The sequence below is a fragment of the Dermacentor albipictus genome, chromosome 2 (assembly GCF_038994185.2).
Source record: "Dermacentor albipictus isolate Rhodes 1998 colony chromosome 2, USDA_Dalb.pri_finalv2, whole genome shotgun sequence".
NCBI classification, from domain to species: Eukaryota; Metazoa; Arthropoda; class Arachnida; order Ixodida; family Ixodidae; genus Dermacentor; species Dermacentor albipictus.
In genome coordinates, this window is record NC_091822.1 from 4,346,632 (window position 1) to 4,368,424 (window position 21,793).

The following is a 21,793-nucleotide window of genomic DNA, read 5'->3' on the forward strand; positions in this document are numbered from 1 at the left end:
AGATCATATTCACACTATCAATCAGGTGATAGAGAAATGTGCGGTATATAACCAACCCTTATATATAGCTTTCATTGATTACGAGAAAGTGTTTGATTCTGTCGAAACCTCAGCAGTCATGGAGGCATTACGGAATCAGGGTGTAGACGAGCCGTATGTAAAAATACTGAAAGATATCTATAGCGGCTCCACAGCCACCGTAGTCCTCCATAAAGCAAGCAACAAAATCCCAATAAAGAAAGGCGTCAGGCAGGGAGATACGATCTCTCCAATGTTATTCACAGCATGTTTACAGGAGGTATTCAGAGACCTGGATTGGGAAAAATTGGGGATAAAAGTTAATGGAGAGTACCTTAGTAACTTTCGATTCGCTGATGATATTGCATTGCTTAGTAACTCGGGACCAATTGCAATGCATGCTCACTGACCTGGAGAGGCAAAGCAGAAGAGTGGGTCTAAAAATGAATTTGCAGAAAACTAAAGTAATGTTTAACAGTCTCGGAAGAGAACAGCAATTTACAATAGGCAGCGAGGCACTGGAAGTCGTAAAGGAATACACCTACTTGGGGCAGGTAGTGACGGCGGATCCGGATCATGAGACGGAAATAATCAGGAGAATAAGAATGGGCTGGGGTGCGTTTGGCAGGCATTCTCAGATCATGAACAGCAGGTTGCCATTATCCCTCAACAGAAAAGTATATAATAGCTGTGTCTTACTAGTACTCACCTACGGGACAGAAACCTGGAGGCTTACGAAAAGAGTTCTACTCAAATTGAGGACGACGCAACGAGCTATGGAAAGAAGAATGATAGGTGTAACGTTAAGGGATAAGAAAAGAGCAGATTGGGTGAGGGATCAAACGCGAGTTAATGACATCTTAGTTGAAATCAAGAAAAAGAAATGGGCATGGGCAGGACATGTAATGAGGAGGGAAGATAACCGATGGTCATTAAGGGTTACGGACTGGATCCCAAGGGTAGGGAAGCGTAGCAGAGGGCGGCAGAAAGTTAGGTGGGCGGATGAGATTAAGAAGTTTGCAGGGACGGCGTGGCCACAATTAGTACATGACCGGGGTTGTTGGAGAAATATGGGAGAGGCCTTTGCCCTGCAGTGGGCGTAACCAGGCTGATGATGATGATGATGATGATGATGAACGTATGCCAGCCCTTGTGAACGAACGCCAGCATTGTCTTGTGTGAAGACTTGTACTCTGCAAAACTTTTGGGGTTGCGAATTAGTGACATGTGGAACATAGGCCAAGAGATGTTGGACACATATTGGAAGAAAATAAGACTCTAAGGCAGCTCCAGGCGTAACTTGTGCAAAAATGTTTATTTTTCACTAAAGATGATTTATAGTTAATGAATGGGCAACACAACTTTTGTGGTGATTTATGGCTGGTGAGAGTACTGAGTACAGTTGACATTTTTTGTTCAGACAGAAGTGCACATTGCACTTTCTGTCCCTTGTACCCTGGTCGCTTGCATAGTTGGCATGTGCTGTTGACAGCTGGCCAGTGTGCGGTGCTGTCAGTGCTAATGCTGGTTACAGGCACAGACTTCACATGGCTTCTCTTCCTCTTGGGCAGCTGTTGTCACTTATAACCTCCAGCTAAAGGCATGCGCCAAGCTCCTTTTTAACGCAAGAGGACTCGAATGTTCATCCCCTGCAAAAAAAGAAGGCACTTTCCACGTCTTAGACAACATGTTGCTACAGCTAATGAGGGCCACAAATATAAAATGTCATGAATTCGTGACTTACCTTAACCCAAATGCTAATGCACTATGGTGAGCCATCAGCATTTAATCGATGATAACGAAGTGGCGCCTACTAACATGCAGCTCCACATGCTATTTCATTATCGTCGATTAAATGCCGATGGCTTGCCATAGTCTATTAGAACTTGGGCTGAGGTAGTTGCTGCAGGAACAGCTCGCGTGGCATGGAGGTGTCCAGTGCAGCAGACCTGTCTCCAGTGAGATGCTGCATGTGACGCAGAAGCTCTGTGGGTTCTATGTCACTAAGCTCCTCTTCTTTGAGTAGTTGCTGCAGTCTACGCTGTTCCGACTTGTGTGTCCGGCGTATGAGTCGTGTTTCAGAACATCGTATGGGTTTTGAGGAGGCGGGGAGCGGAGAATATCCCTGACGATGGTGATGACAGGAGGCGGTAACGCACCGATGACGTGGTCGAACTTTGTGGCTTGTGACATCATGCGGTGCCGCCGAAAAAGCTGCTGAATGCTAAGAAACCAGAGTTCCGAGTTTGTCTACCAGAATTTGGGTAGCTTGATGTTGGCGATGACAGGGTCACTTGCCGTAGCATTGTGGGGTGCGGTGTCCGTGTTCTGTTGTAAAGAGGTTTCTGGCGGCGTGGCCCAGGAAATGAGAATGGCCTTGTGAAATCGGGTGGATGAGCTGGTGGTATGTTGCCATCCAGCGTCTGGGTCACCACTTGTTGGAAGACGTGTGGTTTATGATCTTCCATATTTTTTAACCTTGTCAGTCGAGTACAGACGAAACCACTGAACGCAGTTGGGCTGATCGTTTCTTGGTCGAGCGCGCGGTGCACTGAGCTGCGTGCTTAGGTGCCATTTCGTTATCGTCGATTAATTGCCAATGGCTCGCCATAGCACAAATGAACTGCACCCTCAAATTCACTACACACTTTTCATAATCTCTGGGATGGAAACATTCTCAAGAAATTTTAAAAACAAACTTCTTTTCTTTTTGGAAAACCTGTGGGATATAGTTCACACTGCATGTGCGAGCACCTTGTGTAACATTCGCGGTGCTGGTCGCATTCTACATTGTAATCTGCAGATAAGATTGCCCCGCTTGCCGCGATATCTTCCTTTCTTTTGCCACTCCCTGATTGGCTGCTTAGCGCTCAAAAAGCGCGTCGCCGAACGAATAAACGTCGTTGTCTTCCTGGCGCTGCGTGGGTCGTCTGTTCCTTGGGCCAGTTGTCCTGCCGCCCTCGGCGTCTAGCTGTTGAATATGTAACAGCTGGTGGCAGTGGACTGCGGACAGCGGATGGAGCGCACGTCTGTGGTGGCCTTGGCATCCGGTTTGGTGAGAGTACGGCTTACTTGACTTCATTGGGAGCATTAGCGACATTTACTTGGTAGTCGAGGCCTTTTGACTTTGCTAAATATTAGTACGTGTAAGAGCAGCACTTGTTCTCAGCAGTCATGAACCTCACATCGTTAACGAAACCCAACCTGTGTTGCTAGCAGAAGAGTTAGGTATCCCTGTACAGAAGTTGATGCGTAAACCTGCAATTATTGAAGAAATATCCAAATGCGGAGCGAACAACGATGAAGTTGAGGAATTTTGGAAGATATTTCCCTACAGCTAAATGAACGAGAGATAGAACTGAAGTTAAAAGAGATGCGGCTGCATAGCCTTGAACGAACTGACAGTTTCGACATGCGTGGATACATGCAACCTTTCAGGGCTGGTGGCGCCATCACTTTGTACCTCATCAACTTTGAGAGGGTGTGTACTAGAGCAGCACTTGCAGAAGAGACCTGGTCGCAACGCCTCTTGACATTGCTTCCAAACGAAGCAGCGGACGTAATCACAAGAATGCCAGATGAATATGCGCGTGACTACAATAAAGTAAAGGTACAGCTTGTCTACAGAAGCCTTAAGGATGAAGTTTCGTAACAAGAGGCGTAGTCAAGGGGAGTCATTCTTGGAATTCGCCTATAAATCCATGAGCTTGTTGGGAGAATGGCTTAAAAGTGCCAACGCATACGAGAACAAGCAACGCCTAATTGAAGTATTCGCGCTAGAACAATTCTATGCGTTTAATCCGGAGCAAATGCGCCTGTGGATTCAGGACAAGTCAAACGTAGGTACGTTGCAAATGGCAGCCACTTTGGCTGACGAGTACTGTTCCCGCAGAATGGAAACTCCAGAAGTGCAAAAGAAACCGTCAGGAGTATTCAAAAAGTTTCGGAAAGGAGCGAGAGAAAGCAACCAAGGAAAATCCAACAACGTTCCCGCCCAAGTGCATGCGGTCAACTCGAGTGAACGAAAAAGTTCAAATTTTGAAAAAAAACGACCGTTAGTCTGTCACAAATGCCAACAACCAGGCCATAACGCAGTAGGGTGCCGACAAGCAACTGTGTCCGTTAACTTGCTAACTGAAGAGAGTGATTTACTCTTGCCTTACACCTATGACTTGATGGTGAATGGCGTCGGTTGCAAGGTTCTACGTGACACAGGAGCAACATTTGATATCGTCCACTCGTCGTTTGTTAAGCCCGAAGACCTTACCGGATCGTGTGTATGGGTGCGTCAGGCAATCGTGACATTAAACAATGGTTGCCAGCCTCCCACTACACTCTTAGATGGTGCTGCATGTCAGTGCCGGAAAACACTGTTGCGAATTTGTGACAACTGGCACTTGAGCCAGAAAGCATATTGCCGTGGCACAGGCTTCACTTATTCAGCATGTTGTGAATTCGCAACAATCGGCGTTAAAGGGTTAAATTGATGCTGTGCATGCATGGGAATTCTGGGAAGAGGGGCTTTTCAGATTGTCATCTGCTGTGTGTTACCAAAAAAAAAGTAATGGCTAGTTTGCACATGACCAGGAAAAGGCAACAAGAAAAACAGGTAAATCAGTTATTGGCACAGCAAAACTGTGATCAAGTCATACACCACCGCACAAGCAAAAGCAGCAAACCACATCAATTGCAGCTAATCAGGGAGTGTACAGTCTCGGCAGAGTATTGGAGGCTATGCAAGTCCCAACTCAGTGGAAGATGGTTCGTCCAGTCTAGGCCATGAAAGCCAAAAGCAAGCAAATCTTGAAGACACATCAGGCAACCACTGTTCTGTCTGTCACAATGATTAAGTGCTACAGTAAACTCTCAGTTATGTGAACATCGATTTAACAAATATTTCAGAATAACGAACTTTAGAAAATCCCGGGCAGTTTTCCTATGCATTCTATGCAAAAATCCTAAATGAATTTCTGAATAATGAATATTTCAGTTGAACAAACTTGAGCCTCCTGGTGGACAGTAACACCGGCTAACATTAGAAACTGCTGGCATAAATTGGGCCTTTTCCCCCTGTGTGGTGAAAGCGACAAGGGGATCGACTCCGGGATGTCGACAAAGGTCTGCCACCAGCTAGATGCTGACAGCAACATTTCGTTTGAAGACTATGTGCAGTGACAGTGAGCTCATTACCTGCGCTGAACTATTAGATCTGGAAATTGTTTCCAGTGTTCGTCCTAAAGAGTGCAACAAGGAAGATGCAATGGCAGAGGCAGATTCAAATACTGTAACTCTAGCCGAGGCTGTAGGATTCTTTGGAAAGTTGCGAGTCTTCCTGCCTCAGCAACAATTCGTGCCAGAGGAAGGGCACAAAAACATACTCTTTGGGAAGCTGTGTTACTTCTTGCGCTTTAAGAGTACTATTGCAAATGAAAATTAGATCTTTTTTACAAAATTAAATATGCAGCAACGTAACTGTTAGGTTCTTCATGTATATTGATGTACATAACTCTATCATAAATTGCATTTCACACTTTTGACTCGTCTGCTGTGCCCTATGCTCTTCCATATTCTAGTGAATGTTCAGTTTAGTGAACTTTCAGTTAAGTGAACCATTTCCTTGAGTCCCTTGAAGTTCACTCAAGTGAGTTCACTGTACATAAACGCACTGCAGCTACACTAAAACATTCTAAGGTGTTTTTTTCTTTGTTAATGTTACATAATGATGTTTATAGAAATGTAAGCACTCATGTTAGCCTGTGTAACAACATTAGACTTAAACAGAGCCACTAGGTCATTTAAGTTTGTAGAAAAGATCAGAAAGCTTGTGGTTCAATATCAACATCTATTTTTGGTACCATATTTGTGAGCAAGCATAAATAAATGATGCAACATGCTGAAGAGAACCAAGACATTCTATGAAGATTTCATTCCAAGAAAGCTTTATTTATGCAACTGTGACCATCTTTTAGGCCAAGCCGGGTTCAAGACGAGCTGAACGATCCATATCCATTTACACATTGTTACAGCATCCTCTAGGAAACTTGCATAGATGGGGGTGCTAGCTTTTTATTTATGTAGATTGCAGGAAATTTATGTCCTGGGTATAGTGTAGTAGAATACTGGGGAGTGTGGCATGACAGAACTAAGATGCAGGTGCTGGTGCAGAGAACGAAATAAATCGCAAGAGGCGCTGTGTGCAACTGGCGTGCCCTGGCATGCTGACTGTGCCATCCGCACCTTCGTGTTTCGCCAAAGCTGCCTTCTGTGAAAATGCATGGTGTTCTTGCTCTGCTGTGTGGTATTTGTGTAGCTGGAGAAAGTCTTGGGAGATAGGAGAATGGCCAAAATGAGGTAAAGCAAACGGTATTTGCTTTGTGCCCGATTGCAACAGCCTCCACAGCTCATGTGAAGAGGCCCAGTCACTTTTTTTCTTGCTGTGTGGTATTTGTGTAGCTGGAGAAAGTCTTGGGAGATAGGAGAATGGCCAAAATGAGGTAAAGCAAATGGTATTTGCTTTGTGCCCGATCGCAACAGCCTCCACAGCTCATGTGAAGAGGCCCAGTAACTTTTTTTTTGTGCCACAGTCGTACCTTATCACTGCAAATTGTGATCATGCAATGTTGAGAGAAAGTAGCTCTACGTGCAGAAACCACTGTCCACGAATTCCACTTTGAACCTCAGTTCATACAGCATGCATTCCAAGCGAATCAATTGGAGAATTATTTCCTCACAATCTGTCACCTCTAAAGGATACTGTTGTTACCATACGTGTATGTGTGCAGTAAGAGACATTTACATTGTTCTTTAGCACATAGAGGATCAATGCGCAAAGAATGTCTGACTTAACACACTTTTTGCTAAGTTGCGAAAACTTGGATGCTGCTGCCCAAACAAGGAACTCACAGTTGTAATGTCTGTGGTTCTTCGATTTCATTTTTATGCAGTAATTAAACTAGGAATGGAAAGCTATAACGGTAGGATGTATTAGGAAGGGTCCCTTTTCATCTGCCAGCCAGATTTGTATTTGTACATTGTTTTTGGTACATTGTAATGTGCTAGACGTGCTGGTGTGCAGGATATTCATTTCTGACAACTTATTCTGAGCACACCTGTGGTGTACAGCACCACTTTATCGCATCATTGCGCACAGGGCCCGCTCTTCGCTCGGGCACAGCACACTTCCCAGTATTCCAGTACACTACCTTCTGGGCCATGCTGTGCCAGCCAGGGTTGCCCAAGCACAAACTCCAGAAGTAGCTGTGAAATACCATAGTGTCACGTGGTGGTGGTGACATTGAAGAACATAGTAGTAATACTGTGAAAGACAAAACTAACTTTTATTGGGCGAACCTGTGCCCACAAAAGCAGGCTACACTTATAGCGCAACGATAGCAGCGAATACAGTCGGCGATTGTCGAAAATCTGATCAGCGGGCCAGACGCGTCGGTTTTTATACAGCAGTCGTCGAATGTTCCAGACTAATCGCTGGGACCCTCATGTCTTCCACAAAGTTCTACACTATTCGCGTCACGCAATGAAATCGGATAACACAAGGTTTGGCAACAACAGACAGCGGATAGAAGCATCTATAACATTCCAGAAACTTGATACATGCAGGTGCGCCCCGCGCCGTGCGACATTTGTTAGGCGGTGAGATATGTCGCCTGATAAAGACAAACAAGCACACGTGTCAATAGTCGCAAAACTAACCAACCTTGGTCACAGATGAAAAAAAAGCAGCCAAGAAAGTGGCCAGGCTGTATCAAAGTGGTCGCTATAAGAAGCGCCATTCATGTGGCCTGTCATGCCTGGCCTGTCATGAAGTGGCCCTGCTACCCGCTGTGTTTTCCCAATATTTCATTTGACAGATTATAATTCTTCGTCATTGTGAGCAAGTGATTGATTTTCAGATGGGTTAATGCAGCTATTGTTGGTGGAACTTAGCTGCTGATAGCCACATTTAAAGTGAAATTTCTGGTTTAATCTCTGTGTGCGTGGTGGTGCGATGGGGCAGAAAGTAGCTGTGTGACCAAGAGATAAACATTGTCGAACAAGGGATGTCTCTGGGACAACATTTCAACAAGTAGACTAGTCAAAGCGACCTTGTTGAAATGTTGGCTTCAGCCACATCCCTTGCTTGACCACTGCTGATCACTTGAAGCGCCTGTCTCCCTGCACACTCCCATCATTAGTCTTGTGTGAGAGCAAAGCATCTCGCGTTCCTCTGGAATTTCGCGAGCAAGGCATCTCGCGTTCCTTTGGAATTTCGCATCCCCTGACTACCGTGGACACCGATGTCAAAGAAACTGGAAAGTAGGTCCATGTATGGCTGTACAAACCCCTGCATTGATCTGATCTAATGAGACCCACCTTATTTTCCTTGTGTTTTCAGTTAATTTTATCTACCCCATCTTGTTCTGTCTGGGAAAGGAGCTACAGCAATGGCTTTGTGTGCTTCTGTTGCAGACGGAGCGAAGGATCTTTCTCAACTTCCACCGGCAGGTCTTCTGCTGGATTGACAGGTGGCATGGTATGACCATGGCTGACATCCGCAAGCTGGAAGAGCAGACCAAAAAAGAATTGGATGAAGTAGGCCACCTTCTTTTTTGTACCACTCCAGAGTTGGTTCTGCACTTTACTGGCTCTGGTGCACAATGAGAATGTTTGACATTCGAAATGCCTTTCATCTTCAGCTTACTTCTCACGTGCAGTAAACAATGTACTGTTCATGAACAGCCGCCCACAAGATTCGTAGCAGTTCTTGAAGCAATTGAAATGTTTCAAGTGAGAAGAACCTGAAATCAAGAGACTTGCTTTTTCTTCAGTAACAGTCAGAGAAGTCAACAGTCAAGGAAAGCATTGGAAAAATTAACTGCTTTATTGAAATGTAAAAGTACAGTAGGCCTCCATTAAGAAAAATCTGGTTAAACTTTTTCAGATAAGAGGAGCAATGTATGAACATTTGGTTGGCTTCTCATAGACCCAATGCAGTAAAAGTTCATCATGAACTGAAAATTCGGTTAAGTTGGGGAGGCATGGGTTTTAAAGCTATCTTAGTTGATTATTTCACCAAATATGATAAAAGTTGTCATGTGTTGTAGTTTCTTCAGATTCTAAAAATTCAATTATTTTTGTGGGCTCATTATTTCATGAAGTAATAAACAAACTTTTGTTTTTAGAAAAGTGGACAAATAACCTCTGCAAAAAAAGAAAAGACAAATGACACATAGATGAGTACCGGAAAGCATAAGACATGCAATGATAGAAGCATGCTTATGATTTCAGTATTTCTTCAGTTTTATAGCACACTAACTCAAGCGTTTTGAACTTGGTCATGCAGTGGTTGCATAAAAGACAAATTTGAAGAACTTCAGAACAAATAAAAAGATCTGCTCTTCTATATTATGTGGTCCAAACATCTAGTGTCATTCTGCAAAAGTAATTATTCTTGTATCTATGATAGCTACTGATCTACCAAGTAAAAGGCTTGCTGGGTGTTGGAAATTACTGTTTTGAGAAAATGGAAACAAATTTTCTGCCCGATTGTTTTAAAATTATTATGACTAAAATATTGTCACGTAGTAGTGAAGGTAAAGAACACATTAGCAATGCTGTGAATAACGAAACTAATGTTTTTTGGGGCAAACCAGTGCCCACAAAAACAGGCTGCACTCAGAGCACAACTATAGCGGAGAACACAGTCGGCGATCGTCAAAATCTGATCTGCGGGGCAAGTGCGCGGCGGCTTTTATACACGAGTCATCAAAGGTTCCACAGTAATCGCTGGTGCCCGTATGTCCTCCAGAAAGTTCTACGCAATTCACGTTGCACATGCAAGCAATAGGATTACATAAGGTTCTCTGACAACAAACCGCGGATAGAACCATCGATAACATTCGAGAAACTTCCGATACATGCAGACGTATCCTGTGCTGATCGATAACATTTCCTAGGCGGTGAAACGCAGTCGCCCAGTAAAGATAAACGCGTCATTATTGACGTACGAGATAAGGAACTTGGCTGATAGACTGATAGATGCAAATTCTGAAAATGCCACCAGCATTTCCCGGTAAGCTTTGCAGTTACATCCGCTGCACTTGCCGGGAAATGGGAGAAGCAGTCGGGGATCTTTGAGCGTGTTCCACTCTTGGAGGCGAAGTCCAAATGTTTAGCTTCAGCCAAACTTGTGCACCTGCCGATGAGCCCTGCTGCTCGGCGCTAAGCAGGAGGCTTGCATTGGTCGAGGAGGGAACTCTACTGGCAAGTAGTGTTTCTGTGGGCACAAACAGCTATGCCAGCACCAACAATTTTCAAAGAATTTTTGAGCAAGCTAGCTGAAAAGTGACAGCTTATAGGTTTGCTCTCAAAGTTTGCAAGCAACAGTTATCCAATAGCTTATACAATAATAAACCTCGTGTCTAATTTCAGGGCCATGATAATGTAACAGTTGCATGCCATTTACATTCCTTTTCGCACTTAGTCAGTGGTCAGAACGCCACTATGACTGGTGCACATTAAATAAAGTTGCACAGTATAATTGAAATTTCATTTTCTTTTACCTGATCGTGAAAACCTGTTAAATGTTAGAATTACATGTTATATGTTAGAATTAAGGGCATGGTATAGTTGATTAAAAAAATAGAGCGCCATTAAGACTGTTGCAGATTAAATTTAAATAAAGTTGGACAGTATAATTGAAGTGACTGAGCTGTCATGTTTTGGTTGCACTTGCTTGGTTGAATGCTCTGAGTGAATGGACAGCAGTTGTGATCCGTGCCGTCTCTTGCAGCAACGCAAGAAGGGCGCAGTTCGAGGCACCAAGGGTGAAGAGTGAAAAGCTGCCTGCTGCTGCTGGTTCATCTTCTTGAGTCACTGTTGTTGTTGTTGTTTGCGCGTTGAGGACCTCTAGCTAAGAGAGAGAAAAAAAAATTTTGGGTGCCCGCCGTGGCTCGCAAGGACGCCCCGGGCCCCCTCGGCCAGACACATTCCTTTGCCACCATCGAGGCGGTGGGCGGGGGCCTGCTGTCGTCTCCTGCTCCAATAAAAAAAAAAAAAAAGAGAGAGACGAACTGCGCTCCTCCTGTCCTGTGTGTGCAGCTTCTCCCATCTAGTCCCTCTAGCAGCAGTGCCTGCCGGTCGATTCGCATCAGACGGCGACACATTTGCCAGGACCAGCAGCATTGCCCCAGCACATGTGGCAGCGCTTCGAGCATCCAGCCTGTCTGGTGGGCAGCCTGTACAAAGTGCTCTCGTTTAGCAGTGCTCTATTCTGTCTGCGAGGTTCCCTATATCCTTAGGCAGAGAGTTTCTTACAACCACCTACAGAGAGAAAAGTGGTGCCTCTGCACTGTTTGATGCGTGGGAATGCCAGGTAGTTTGGGCTGGCATGTTCCTTGGAGAGCCTGGACTTCTTGAAGGCAGGTCTTTCATCTGCCACAGTGCTTCAGTCTGTGCTGGAAGATGTAAAATGCTCTTTGTTATATTAAGATTTTGTTATTAAATCGCACTTCCCTTTGTGTGTATAGTTTTAATGGAATGCGAGCAATATCATTGGTGGGGTACAAAATTTGAGGCAATGATGAGGAAGGAATGTGCTTATTGTGCACCACACCACTGTCACTAGTCTTGCTCATTTCAGTGCAGTTCACTTGTTATAAGTAACCACCATAACATATTATGGGAGAGCAAAGGCTGTACAGGAAAGCTTTTTTTGTGGCATTCATATTTTGGGCCAAGCTACTTTCATGGCAGGCTGCAATCTTTATTTCCCTGCATTTCCATGATGTTGGATTACCCTGTAAGGAGCTCGCAGAAATGATGGCACCACATTTGTCTCCATATAGCATTGTAAGAAACTGCACGATGCAGGATTGCCTACATCCCACGTTGTGTACAGCTAGGTGCAGAGCAGTGCATATTATACACGCAAGAAAACCAAGCCCCTGAAACACAGAGAAATAGATGCTACAGACACAGATGCACTGTGGGCTGACCTGCTCTGCATAGGTCAAGAGTATGTTGGCTTCTGTGTGTATGGAAATGCAAGACTTCTCTAGTAATGTGTGCTGTTTTTTTTATTATTATTGATGCCTACTTGTTGCTATTCTACCAATCAGTTGCTTTCATTCCAGTGCTATCAGTGACATTGCTTCACTAGCGCCCACTTCTTGACGTGCTTAAAAATATTAAAAAAAAAAACTATCACAGGCCTTAAGGCATTAATTAACATGGACAGATAACGTGCAAATACTCTCTGAAATAAAAACTAGGGAATACGATTTTGTTTTGCTACTTTAATCACTGTAGTCTGTGCATACCGCAAACATGGTGTGCAAGCTGAAACCTTGCCGACATCACAGGAGGTGAGGAAAGTGGAAATGAAAAAACAAATTGTGTTAACCCTAACTTGCTGTTTCAGTTGACCATGATACTACAGTTGGCACCAAAAGTTTGCTGATCCTGGAATCTGAGAGAATAATTCTCCAATCAGTCTGTGACCATAGCCACTAAAATCGTAGAACTCTGTTGTCTGCATATACAGTCTAGCCCGGTTATAACGAAGTCGGCGGGAATCGGAAATCACTTCGCTATATTCGCTATTTCGTAATATGTGGACTATGAAAAAAATGCAAACATGGGAATGGGAAATTGTAATCCCTTCGTTATAACCGGGCTAGATTGTACTATAGTACAGACTAAATACTAGAATATCAAGCTGTACATCAGTCTATGGAAGTATCCAACTTTTTTGAAAGATTTTGTGGTCCGTAATCTTTTGCCACTGGCTATACATCACCTGCATTTCCTGAACTAGTTTGCAAGATGCCACGCTGCATTGTCTGCTTCACTGATATAATTGGCATGTGTAGTTTCTGTATTGCCAGAAGTTCCCAGCAAGTATTAAGGCATTGTTCGTGGTTCTCCCTGTACTTCCATGAAACGTGGCACAGCACAACACTGCATGCCTTGATGCATGGCAACACTACTGCCTTGGTTCTTGTGAAGGAGTGTACAGTTTTGTGTTCAGCAGAAAGAAACAATGTGGACAAGACACGTTCTGTCCTGCTCGTATCCTTGTCATTCTGCCCTTATTCCGCTCAACAACACATGATGCACAGACAGTCAAAACAGTGTGTCATTGTTTCATGCTGACACAGGAAAAAAAATTGTGGCACTGCCTGCATGGAATTCCAAGCGCAGCGGTTCATCCAGCGTGGGAACCAAGGGCAGCTTGCATGTCTTCAGCCTTGCCTTTGAGCGGTCTTCTCGTTTTCTAATTTAATGTAACCTGTCCAGATTTCTTGTATGGTATGGCAGTCTCCCATTGTACTGCTTTCAGAACATTGGAAACGGTTTAAAGCATTGAAAATAATCGCCTACATGGCAAGTGCTACTGTCCAGGTTCTCCAGATGTGTCTATAGGCAAACTGAAATTGTCGACTTATTTGCATGCTGAAAATTGCGTTATAAAATATAGTGGTTGTGAATGTAGAACGCTTGAACTACTCTCGAAAAGTGTGGGTAATGCGCAGCACAAGTGCCAGGAACGATACTGTGTCAGCGAAGCGGCATCGAACCTTGCGGAATTCCGTGCACTGCCCATCGCTCTGTCAGTCGTTGAAGTGCCAGGCTGCTTTCTGGTGATCTTTGTATCAAACTTTGTAGCGATTTTAGAAGAGGGACATTCAGTTGTGTTGAGAAGCCACCTTTTGTGTATTTGGGACTGTCATGCAGAAGCAATCACATGAGGAGGGGACCCTTAATATCTTTTTTATTACTTTGTTGATATTCCCAACTGACGGGCATGTTTAGAAAACATTGCAGAATTTCTGTAGAGATAATGATAAAGACGACAGTTTTATATGTCACAGTGAGTCGGGATTTGTTCTGGGAAAGAGTTTGGGTGAAGTTTCTGAGGCATGTGTGTGTGTGGCAGTTCTACTTTAATATGTGAATGCTACGAGAGTAAGTTTTGCCCTAATTAAAGGCTTTGTCTTTAGGCCTGCATCTTGCCACCACTTTTACTTGCTGCAGGTTGATCACTTCACACCTGTTAGACCTCGCATTGCCATTTAATACTGCTACAGGAGTGATAAGCCTTTGAATAACTTTTGTCAGGCTTAGTTGAGCATCAAAGTGTCGTGTCAATTGTACGGACATAAATCGATGTACATGCTGATGCTATGTATGCAACTTTCACAATCCTTGAAGGCCAACTGCAATGAAATTTCACTGTTTACATTTTTTATAGGTGAGTATTATACATTATTAGAGCAATTTTGGCACAGGTGGTAAACAGCCTTTAAATAATACACCTGAGTGGATACAACATAAATCACAGAGCATCACCTCAGATTCTCGGTTTGCTGCAGGTGCCACCCAGTCTTAGAGGAGGAGCCATGCTGGTTCGCATTATGCTGCATAACTTCCAGGGAGGTGATGGCTGTATTTTTTTCTGTTTCAGTATTAAAAAGAAAAATCCTATTTGTGCAAGCTTTTTGCAATGCATCCACTTGCGCTTAAAATGTAAAATTTTGCATGAAGGCTGCTTTATAGCTACACTACACAAAACTAGGCTTTTCCATGCGGTTCAACATTTAATTGCGGTTGGTTTTTAAGGCTTTAGTGGATACTATTATGTAGAAAAGTTGCATATCCAGCTACTTGAGCCTTGGATGTTAAATGTGGTAAATCAATTGCAAGACTGTTTTATTGCCAGGCTGTGGTGCTAGTGCTGTGTAGGGTATTCGAAACCTGCAGATGTCTACTGTATGAAATGTGAATGATGCCAAAGTGCCATTTGGCTTTGCCGTGGCAAGTAATATGTGAAAAGAGCACTGCCAAATTCCATGTGATGTAACTGGCAAGTTGCTCTGAAGTGTCATAAGGAGTAACTGCCATTGCTTGGACTGGCAAGACATCAGAGGTTTGCACTTATTATGCATGAGTAGAAAGCATGTCGCAGTGTCGACATGGAACCTGGGGCTATATTTTTAACTGTTTCGTTATTTGGCATCTGCATAAAAATTGCACAGGCACAAACAATACAATCGTCTCAATTTTATGTCAAGGTGACGTTGGTGACATTTGAAAGGGCCTCATTCATTAGCTTGCCGATACCTTGGCAAGCTTGTATCCCTTGATGCCTTCTATTTATTGCCCATATTTGCCCAATATAAAGCCACCCATACAATGTCCAGAAATGTTTCCTTCAATGTGGATGCAAGCCAAGAAATCAACTGAAGCTGTGGCTCCCTTCAACCTGTACCCCAATTCCACAGGATCGTCTATTTTGATTACTGAACTGCATGTGTGCACATTATTTTTGCCATGGCTGTTCGTATTGTCGTTCCATGACATTCAGTCAGTTTGTGCATGTTTTTCACATGCACTGCTGTTAGTATTTCAAGTATAGTGATATGCTGTTAGTATCTTAAATGCCTTCTAGTGTGCTGGAGGAATAGATCAAGAAAAAAATCCACAAAAAACAGCCCTTGGTGTCCTATAGCAAAACTCACAGCCCACCAGACAGGCCAGGTGCTGGAAGAGGATCACTTGCACTGGGGCATGTCCCACGAGTCTGCTGAAGCATGCCAGCAGGCAAAGACTGTGTCCTTGATGTTTCCTTTCTATAGAGGAGTCTGTGTTTCTGCTCTATTTTTGTTGGTGTGGGGGGGAGGCTTTCCTCAACATGCAACGAATGACACAGTAAAAAAAATAGCCATGAACCATGAGAGTTGCTTTTTTTATTGCACTGACATTCTCGCACACTTGTGTTAGGTCTAAGATGTTACAGGTTCTGTGGTGCAATTCTTTACCTAAGGTGTTAACCCTATCTGTGTCACCGACTTGCCAGTGTGTTTCTATGTTCCTGTCCCTCCATGTCACTGATGTACATTCTCCAATCTCTCCAGTCGGATGTCTGCAGTAACGCGAAATTGGTGAGCGCCAACGTAGCTGTGCCATCCGTTGTATATTGTCGCAGCACTGCGCGACTGAGGCAGAGAAAGAAGTAGGGTGTGCGCGCGTGATCTTGGGGTACTATGCGCCGGCTGGGCCTGGCCTGTAGCTTCCATCTCGGACCTCGTTTCACCCTGTAAATAAACATCATTCGTAACATCTTTGGTGGATGTGCGGGGTAAATCTTGGACGATCCTGGACGACCCAGCTCTGCCAACTGTCCGACGGAGTAGGCGCTTGGCCGGTTCACGACCACAAGCAGCGGACATGGCCAATTCCGGAGAAGGCAGTGACGACCCCACCTGTGGCGGACCAGACAGCAATCATGCAGGTCAGGCTGGCTACTGGACACCGCTGCGAGAGCCACCCACCTTTTCGGGGAAGGTGAACAAATACGTTGACGACTGGCTTTAAACACTACAACAGAGTGAGTCGCCACAACCACTGGAGCACTACGAAGCAGCTCGATAACGTGATTTTTTTTTCTCGTTGAAACCGCGCTCCTCTGGTTTGAAAACCACGAGAGCGTTTTGACAAGCTGGGACAATTTTGTAGAAGAATTCACCAAGTGCTTCGGGGACCCGATCTCTAAGAAAAAGAAGGCTGAGCAGACGCTTTCCCGACGAGCTCAATTACCTGGCGAAACATGTACAACGCACATAGAGGTTGTTCTGAAATTATGCGGAATTGTCAGCGCTACCATGACAGACGAAGACAAAGTAGGACATCTGCTTAAAGGAATCGCTGAAGATGTTTACAATTTTCTTGTAATGAAGGAAGATCTTAGTACTCCATCTGATCTGAGGAAACACTGCCGGGCGTTTGAAGCGCTGAAAATGAGAAGGATTGGGCCAAAGTTTGGACGCTTAGACAATGTTACTACTATTGCAAGTGTGTCCGTCCCAACCCACGACGACATCTCCTCGGTGATTCGGCAAGTGGTTAAAGAAGAGCTTGAACGCCTTAAAGTTGTTGACGACGCTCATGTGTGCCATCAGTGTGCATTTGATCATCGGTCTCGTGTGCCACCGGCCACCTGGGCACCTCGGTTACCGAGAACCTCGCAGGACCTATGCTGATCGTACGGAGAGCAGCAACTTGCCATCACAACCGACAAGTCTGGGACGCCAACAAGATGCACAACAACGATTTGTTCCGCAGGCTCTTCCCTCCTACAACCAGCCTGAGAGTACGTTTCCACCCATAACACCCATGTCACCGGTGTCACCCGCGACAAGCCGCGACTCCCGCACTTGCTACAGCTGCGGTGTGCCTGGACACATTGCTAGGTATTGCCACCGCCGCCAGCAGCGTGCTCCACGGTTTAATTCTTACACACCCCGCGTGCCCGCTGACGAGCCCTGGCCGTATCCCAGTTCCTTCCAGTGGCTGCAGCAGGGACACGCGAATCGCAGTGACTCCCCCGTTTCCCATTGCAGCCTGACACCACCACCGACACAACGACGCTCTCCGTCACCTCGTCGACGCTCGTTATCACCGCCGCCGCTGGGAAACTAGCTGGTGCGACCGACGGGGATGAGGCCAAAATATGTTAATCTTCTTCAAGACCCCCTTGTGTAAAATTGTTTAAAAACAAAGTGTGCATTTTAGTTGACAATGTGAGGGCTTTTGCTTTAGTTGACACCGGGGCGGCAGTTTCTGTTATTAGCCTGTCCTTCAAAAATCGTCTTGGACAAAAAGTTATGTTTTCTTGGGATCGGAACACTACCTTTCGTGGAGTTGGTGGGGAAATCTTACGCCCACTTGGGGTCTGTTATGTTTCAGTTACGATAGGGGACCAGACATTTTGAAGTGAATTTACTGTGCTTGAACGTACAACGCATGACATTATTTTAGGAATTGATTTCTTGCGTGAGTGGGGGGCAACTTTGGTTTGTGGAAGTGACGCGATTTCTCTTCGCTGTGACGCATGAACGTCAATGACAGATAGCACCAGTGATGCTGCCGACGTTCTCTCCGTGCCACAAGATGTGTGTTTGCCCCCTCAGACTGCAATATTTGTACCTGTGAATACTTCTCGCCCTCGTACAGGTTCTTGTTGTGATTTAGCCGAGCCCGACTATAACAATGCGTTCAAGAAAAATGCGATAGTCCCTCGCTCTCTCGTTGTCACCACTGATGGCTGTACTCGTTTGTGGACAGTGACCATTTCAACCCAATCCATAACATTGCCGCTAGGACTTAAACTGGCAAGTTTTGATGAGCAAGCCATTGTCAGCGTCGGAACGGTCGAAGTGTCAACTGCCGAAAAGAAATTCAACCCCAATTTCAACCATGATAATTCTGCTGACTTTAAGCGCATGATTAACAAGTCGTTGTCTTCTAGTGAGCAGTGTCTGCTGGAAGCTGCGCTCACTCGCTATGCCACAGTGTTTGATTTCGCTCAAGGCCAACGAGCGTCCCATACACCACCGGGGTCTTGTATGCAACACCGCATCCATACAGGGCAAGCAACGCCAATTCGTCAGAAGCCCTACCGTGTTTCACCTTCAGAAAGAAAAGTCATCGCCGTGCAGGTCAAAGAAATGTTACAGAAAGGAGTGATCCAGGAATCATGTAGCCCTTGGGCTGCTCCTGTGATCCTAGTGAAGAAAAAAGACAACTCATGGAGATTCTGTGTGGACTACCTTTATCGTGCCAAGAAGATCCTTCCATCGCCCAAACTCGGTGCCGTGCTGAGGCAGCACGTCGACTGGCGCATCTTGGGACGTTGTCCTCACAAGGCAACAGCAAGATTCGCTATGATGGGCGGCATATCCCCGTCAGCTTTACTCCCAGTGATTATGTTTGGTTGTGGACACCTGTTCGCAAAAAGGGATTGGACCGCAAGTTTCTCGCCACTTACACGGGACCATTCGTTATACTCAGCCGCTTGAGTGATGTGAACTATGTCGTCGCCAAAGTGACGGCAAGTAATCGGCGTTCACGTGCGACACAAGTTGTTCACGTGGCCAGACTCGAGCAGTACAATCACAGGTCCCTTTAACTCGCTCAGCGAGCTTCGTCTGCCCCCGGGGAAAATGTCGCAGCACTGCGCGACTGAGGCAGAGAAAGAAGTAGGGTGTGCGCGCGTGATCTCGGGGGTACTCTGCGCCGGCTCTGCCTGGCCTGTAGCTTCCATCTCGGACCTCGTTTCACCCTGTAATTAAACATCATTCGTAACAATATTTCTAGAAGCATATTTTCTGACCTCTGGGTTTGCTCAGTCCAAGTTTTTGTTAGTGCACTGCGGAAAGTGCCCCTTCGTGTGCATGGTTGCACGCATCTTCAGATGGGAAGGGCGACTCCTGGACTGTGCGCAATGCTACCGTGGCTATGCTCCATTCAAATATTCGCTCTGTAGCACAAGGCCACAACTCTTGCGTGTTTCTGCCATCTGTGGTGCGTTGATAAAAGGTCTTCTTTTTTTTTACCCTGACATGGAGGCGCTATTGTGGAAGTGTGTGCATCAAAACAAAACTAGGTAGGAGATACAAAATGAAAATTTAAATGTGAGAACCGTGCTAAGAGTGCATTGGCATTACCTGTGTAACTTTTTCCCTTCTACATAACCAAAAATAAACCGTTGTGTTCGTTTTGCAGTATCCAAGAAAAAAACTGAACACTGGGGGTGCGTCACCTCCGAAAAAGCCCGACACTGAGATTAACCTAATGACTACAGTGGGCAAAACCACTACAACCGAGACGTGTAGTGATGCTGTGCAAGGTCCGCTGCCTTCGCAGCATCCCCATACCTAATCGCCTGTGGCATATTTGTTGGCACATACGGTGCTTGAACTCTTCATTAGTGCAGCTGTTTTGAAAAGAACTGCTGAATTTGGTACTTTGCAGCCAATGGAAGTGGCCAATATTTCTTGTGGCCTTCAGTGTAGAGCGATGTTGTAGATCAATGTAGACCAACAGCAGATTGGTGCTGCTAATTGATTGTAACTGTCCCACCCATGAAGTCTATACTGAAATATCACGAAGAGGAACCGAGGCACCAGTTTTTCGTCGGTCGCAGCAATACGAAGCCAAGAGACAGTGAAGCCCTGAATGTGCAGGGGGAGCTAAACGTGGTTCCAAGAAATGCATAATTAAGGAGGATCGACATTTGGGTGAGTTGGTACTGGTTGAACATCTTGAAGGGCCAGTGCAATAAGACGAAGATGCAAGGCAGGAACACACAGGACATGCAGCGCTGAACTCGCAACTAACTTTATTCAAAGGCATACACAAACTTATGTACACAACCCATAGCTACGTGCTCTCCCATCGATGGCGTCATTATCAGTGCGCAGGCCAAAAAAAAAACCGCAAAACCCTGTATACACTATGAGGCAGCTTAAAAATTCAAATTCACTGTCATGCAAATTTAACGATGGCATGCTCAGACAATGCAACCCCTTTTTCCTGACGTAGTAGGCTTCAATAATCTCCCTCGTGGTTTGATTTTTATGTGCAGAAATTATTGTGGTGTTTTTATAGATTGGAGTGCACCCATGCTCAGAGCAACGCCGCGCGACATGCGAGCAGGCATTCATTACCCGTTAGCACGACCTACTGGAACTCCAACCCTGCACAGATATCCGGCTTCTATGGGAGCAGCTTGCGCCCACTTTCGTTCAACCGACTGCCGTAGGTGGCGCTTTTATAACCTGTTCGTCTGCTACGCGGTGGGCGGTTGTGCGGCGTTGTAAGTAGTACGGCAGCTGTGGTGTTGCGACGAACTGCTTCTCTAGTTGATGATTTTTGCTAACACAGTGACAGAGATGTCACAAGGCTTTGATCGGTAACTTGGCTCCAAAAGTTGACTCCCCGAACCTAAAGAATGTCGGAGCGTAGTCCGCTGCTCTCTAAAATAGCGTTAAATAGCCGCTCCCACTGCCTTTTTCAAGGAGATTATTATAAATCCCATTGTGTATAGAGTTCGCAACGTACCCAACAGTTTCGTTGTACACGTTGTAAAATTCGCGTCTGCGCTCTTTAGAAACTTGAAGCCACCGTAATGTTCGACGACAGAACGATTACCACTCATTTTAACTCTTAAATGTTGTCCGTGAATGCGTCACGAGCTCAAAAAGTGAATTACGCACACAGCTTCACTGCGTACGTATCTTCAGCACCACCGTTATGCTGCCGCCGTACTACGCGGAAAAGCTAGCTTTACAGTTTGAAAAGAGTTCCATGACACGATTTTTAAGGCCTGCACTGCAGTACGTTTTAAAGCATTGCGATCGCTTAATTTTTTGCGCGCTTTCTACTGAGCTAGACATCCAACGACATTAAAAACAAGATATGCTCACCTTCCCTTGAAACAGAATCGATCAGACTGTTGCACATATCGGGTGGAGGACTTACTAGTGAATACTTTTACTATACTTTTACCAGATCATCTTCCTTTCACTACGGCACACAGCAGTAAATACTAATGTCATCTACGACATTAGGCTGTCTGTAATCAACTAAAGAAAGCTAGATTATCCTATGAATCTTTTTAAACAATTTTTCCAGTCTCTTAAGGAGGCTAGGAAAGGGAAATTTATGCCGTTGATCTAGCATTGCAGCGGCCACATATGCTCGTTGTTTACATTTCTTGCACCGCTCATCCTCTTCTAGTTTCACTATTCAAACGCAAAGCATTCGCAAATATGTCTTCTTTTGTATATTTGTGAATTTATTCATTTACCGCCAAAACAAGCGCTTTGTGCCTGCCGAAATGGCAAGACAAGCGCTGAACAGATCGCAGAAGCAGACGACAGCGAACAGGTTATGACTAGCGCCACTCTGCTCGTACGTTCTTTCCCTAGCGGCA

At 45.1% G+C, this 21,793-nt stretch overlaps 1 protein-coding gene across 2 annotated transcripts in view; it reads left to right on the top strand.

The window, feature by feature from the left end:
* vib (phosphatidylinositol transfer protein vib) overlaps positions 1–15,746 on the top strand; it is an 80,478-nt gene extending 64,732 nt beyond the window's left edge. For both annotated transcript variants that reach the window (XM_070533420.1, XM_070533421.1), the window contains 2 exons: positions 8,485–8,607; positions 10,808–15,746. In XM_070533420.1, coding sequence (XP_070389521.1) covers positions 8,485–8,607; positions 10,808–10,852 — 168 coding nt within the window. In that variant the 3' untranslated portion in view covers positions 10,853–15,746. The remainder of the gene's footprint in view (positions 1–8,484; positions 8,608–10,807) is intronic.
* The last annotated feature ends 6,047 nt before the right edge of the window (positions 15,747–21,793 follow it).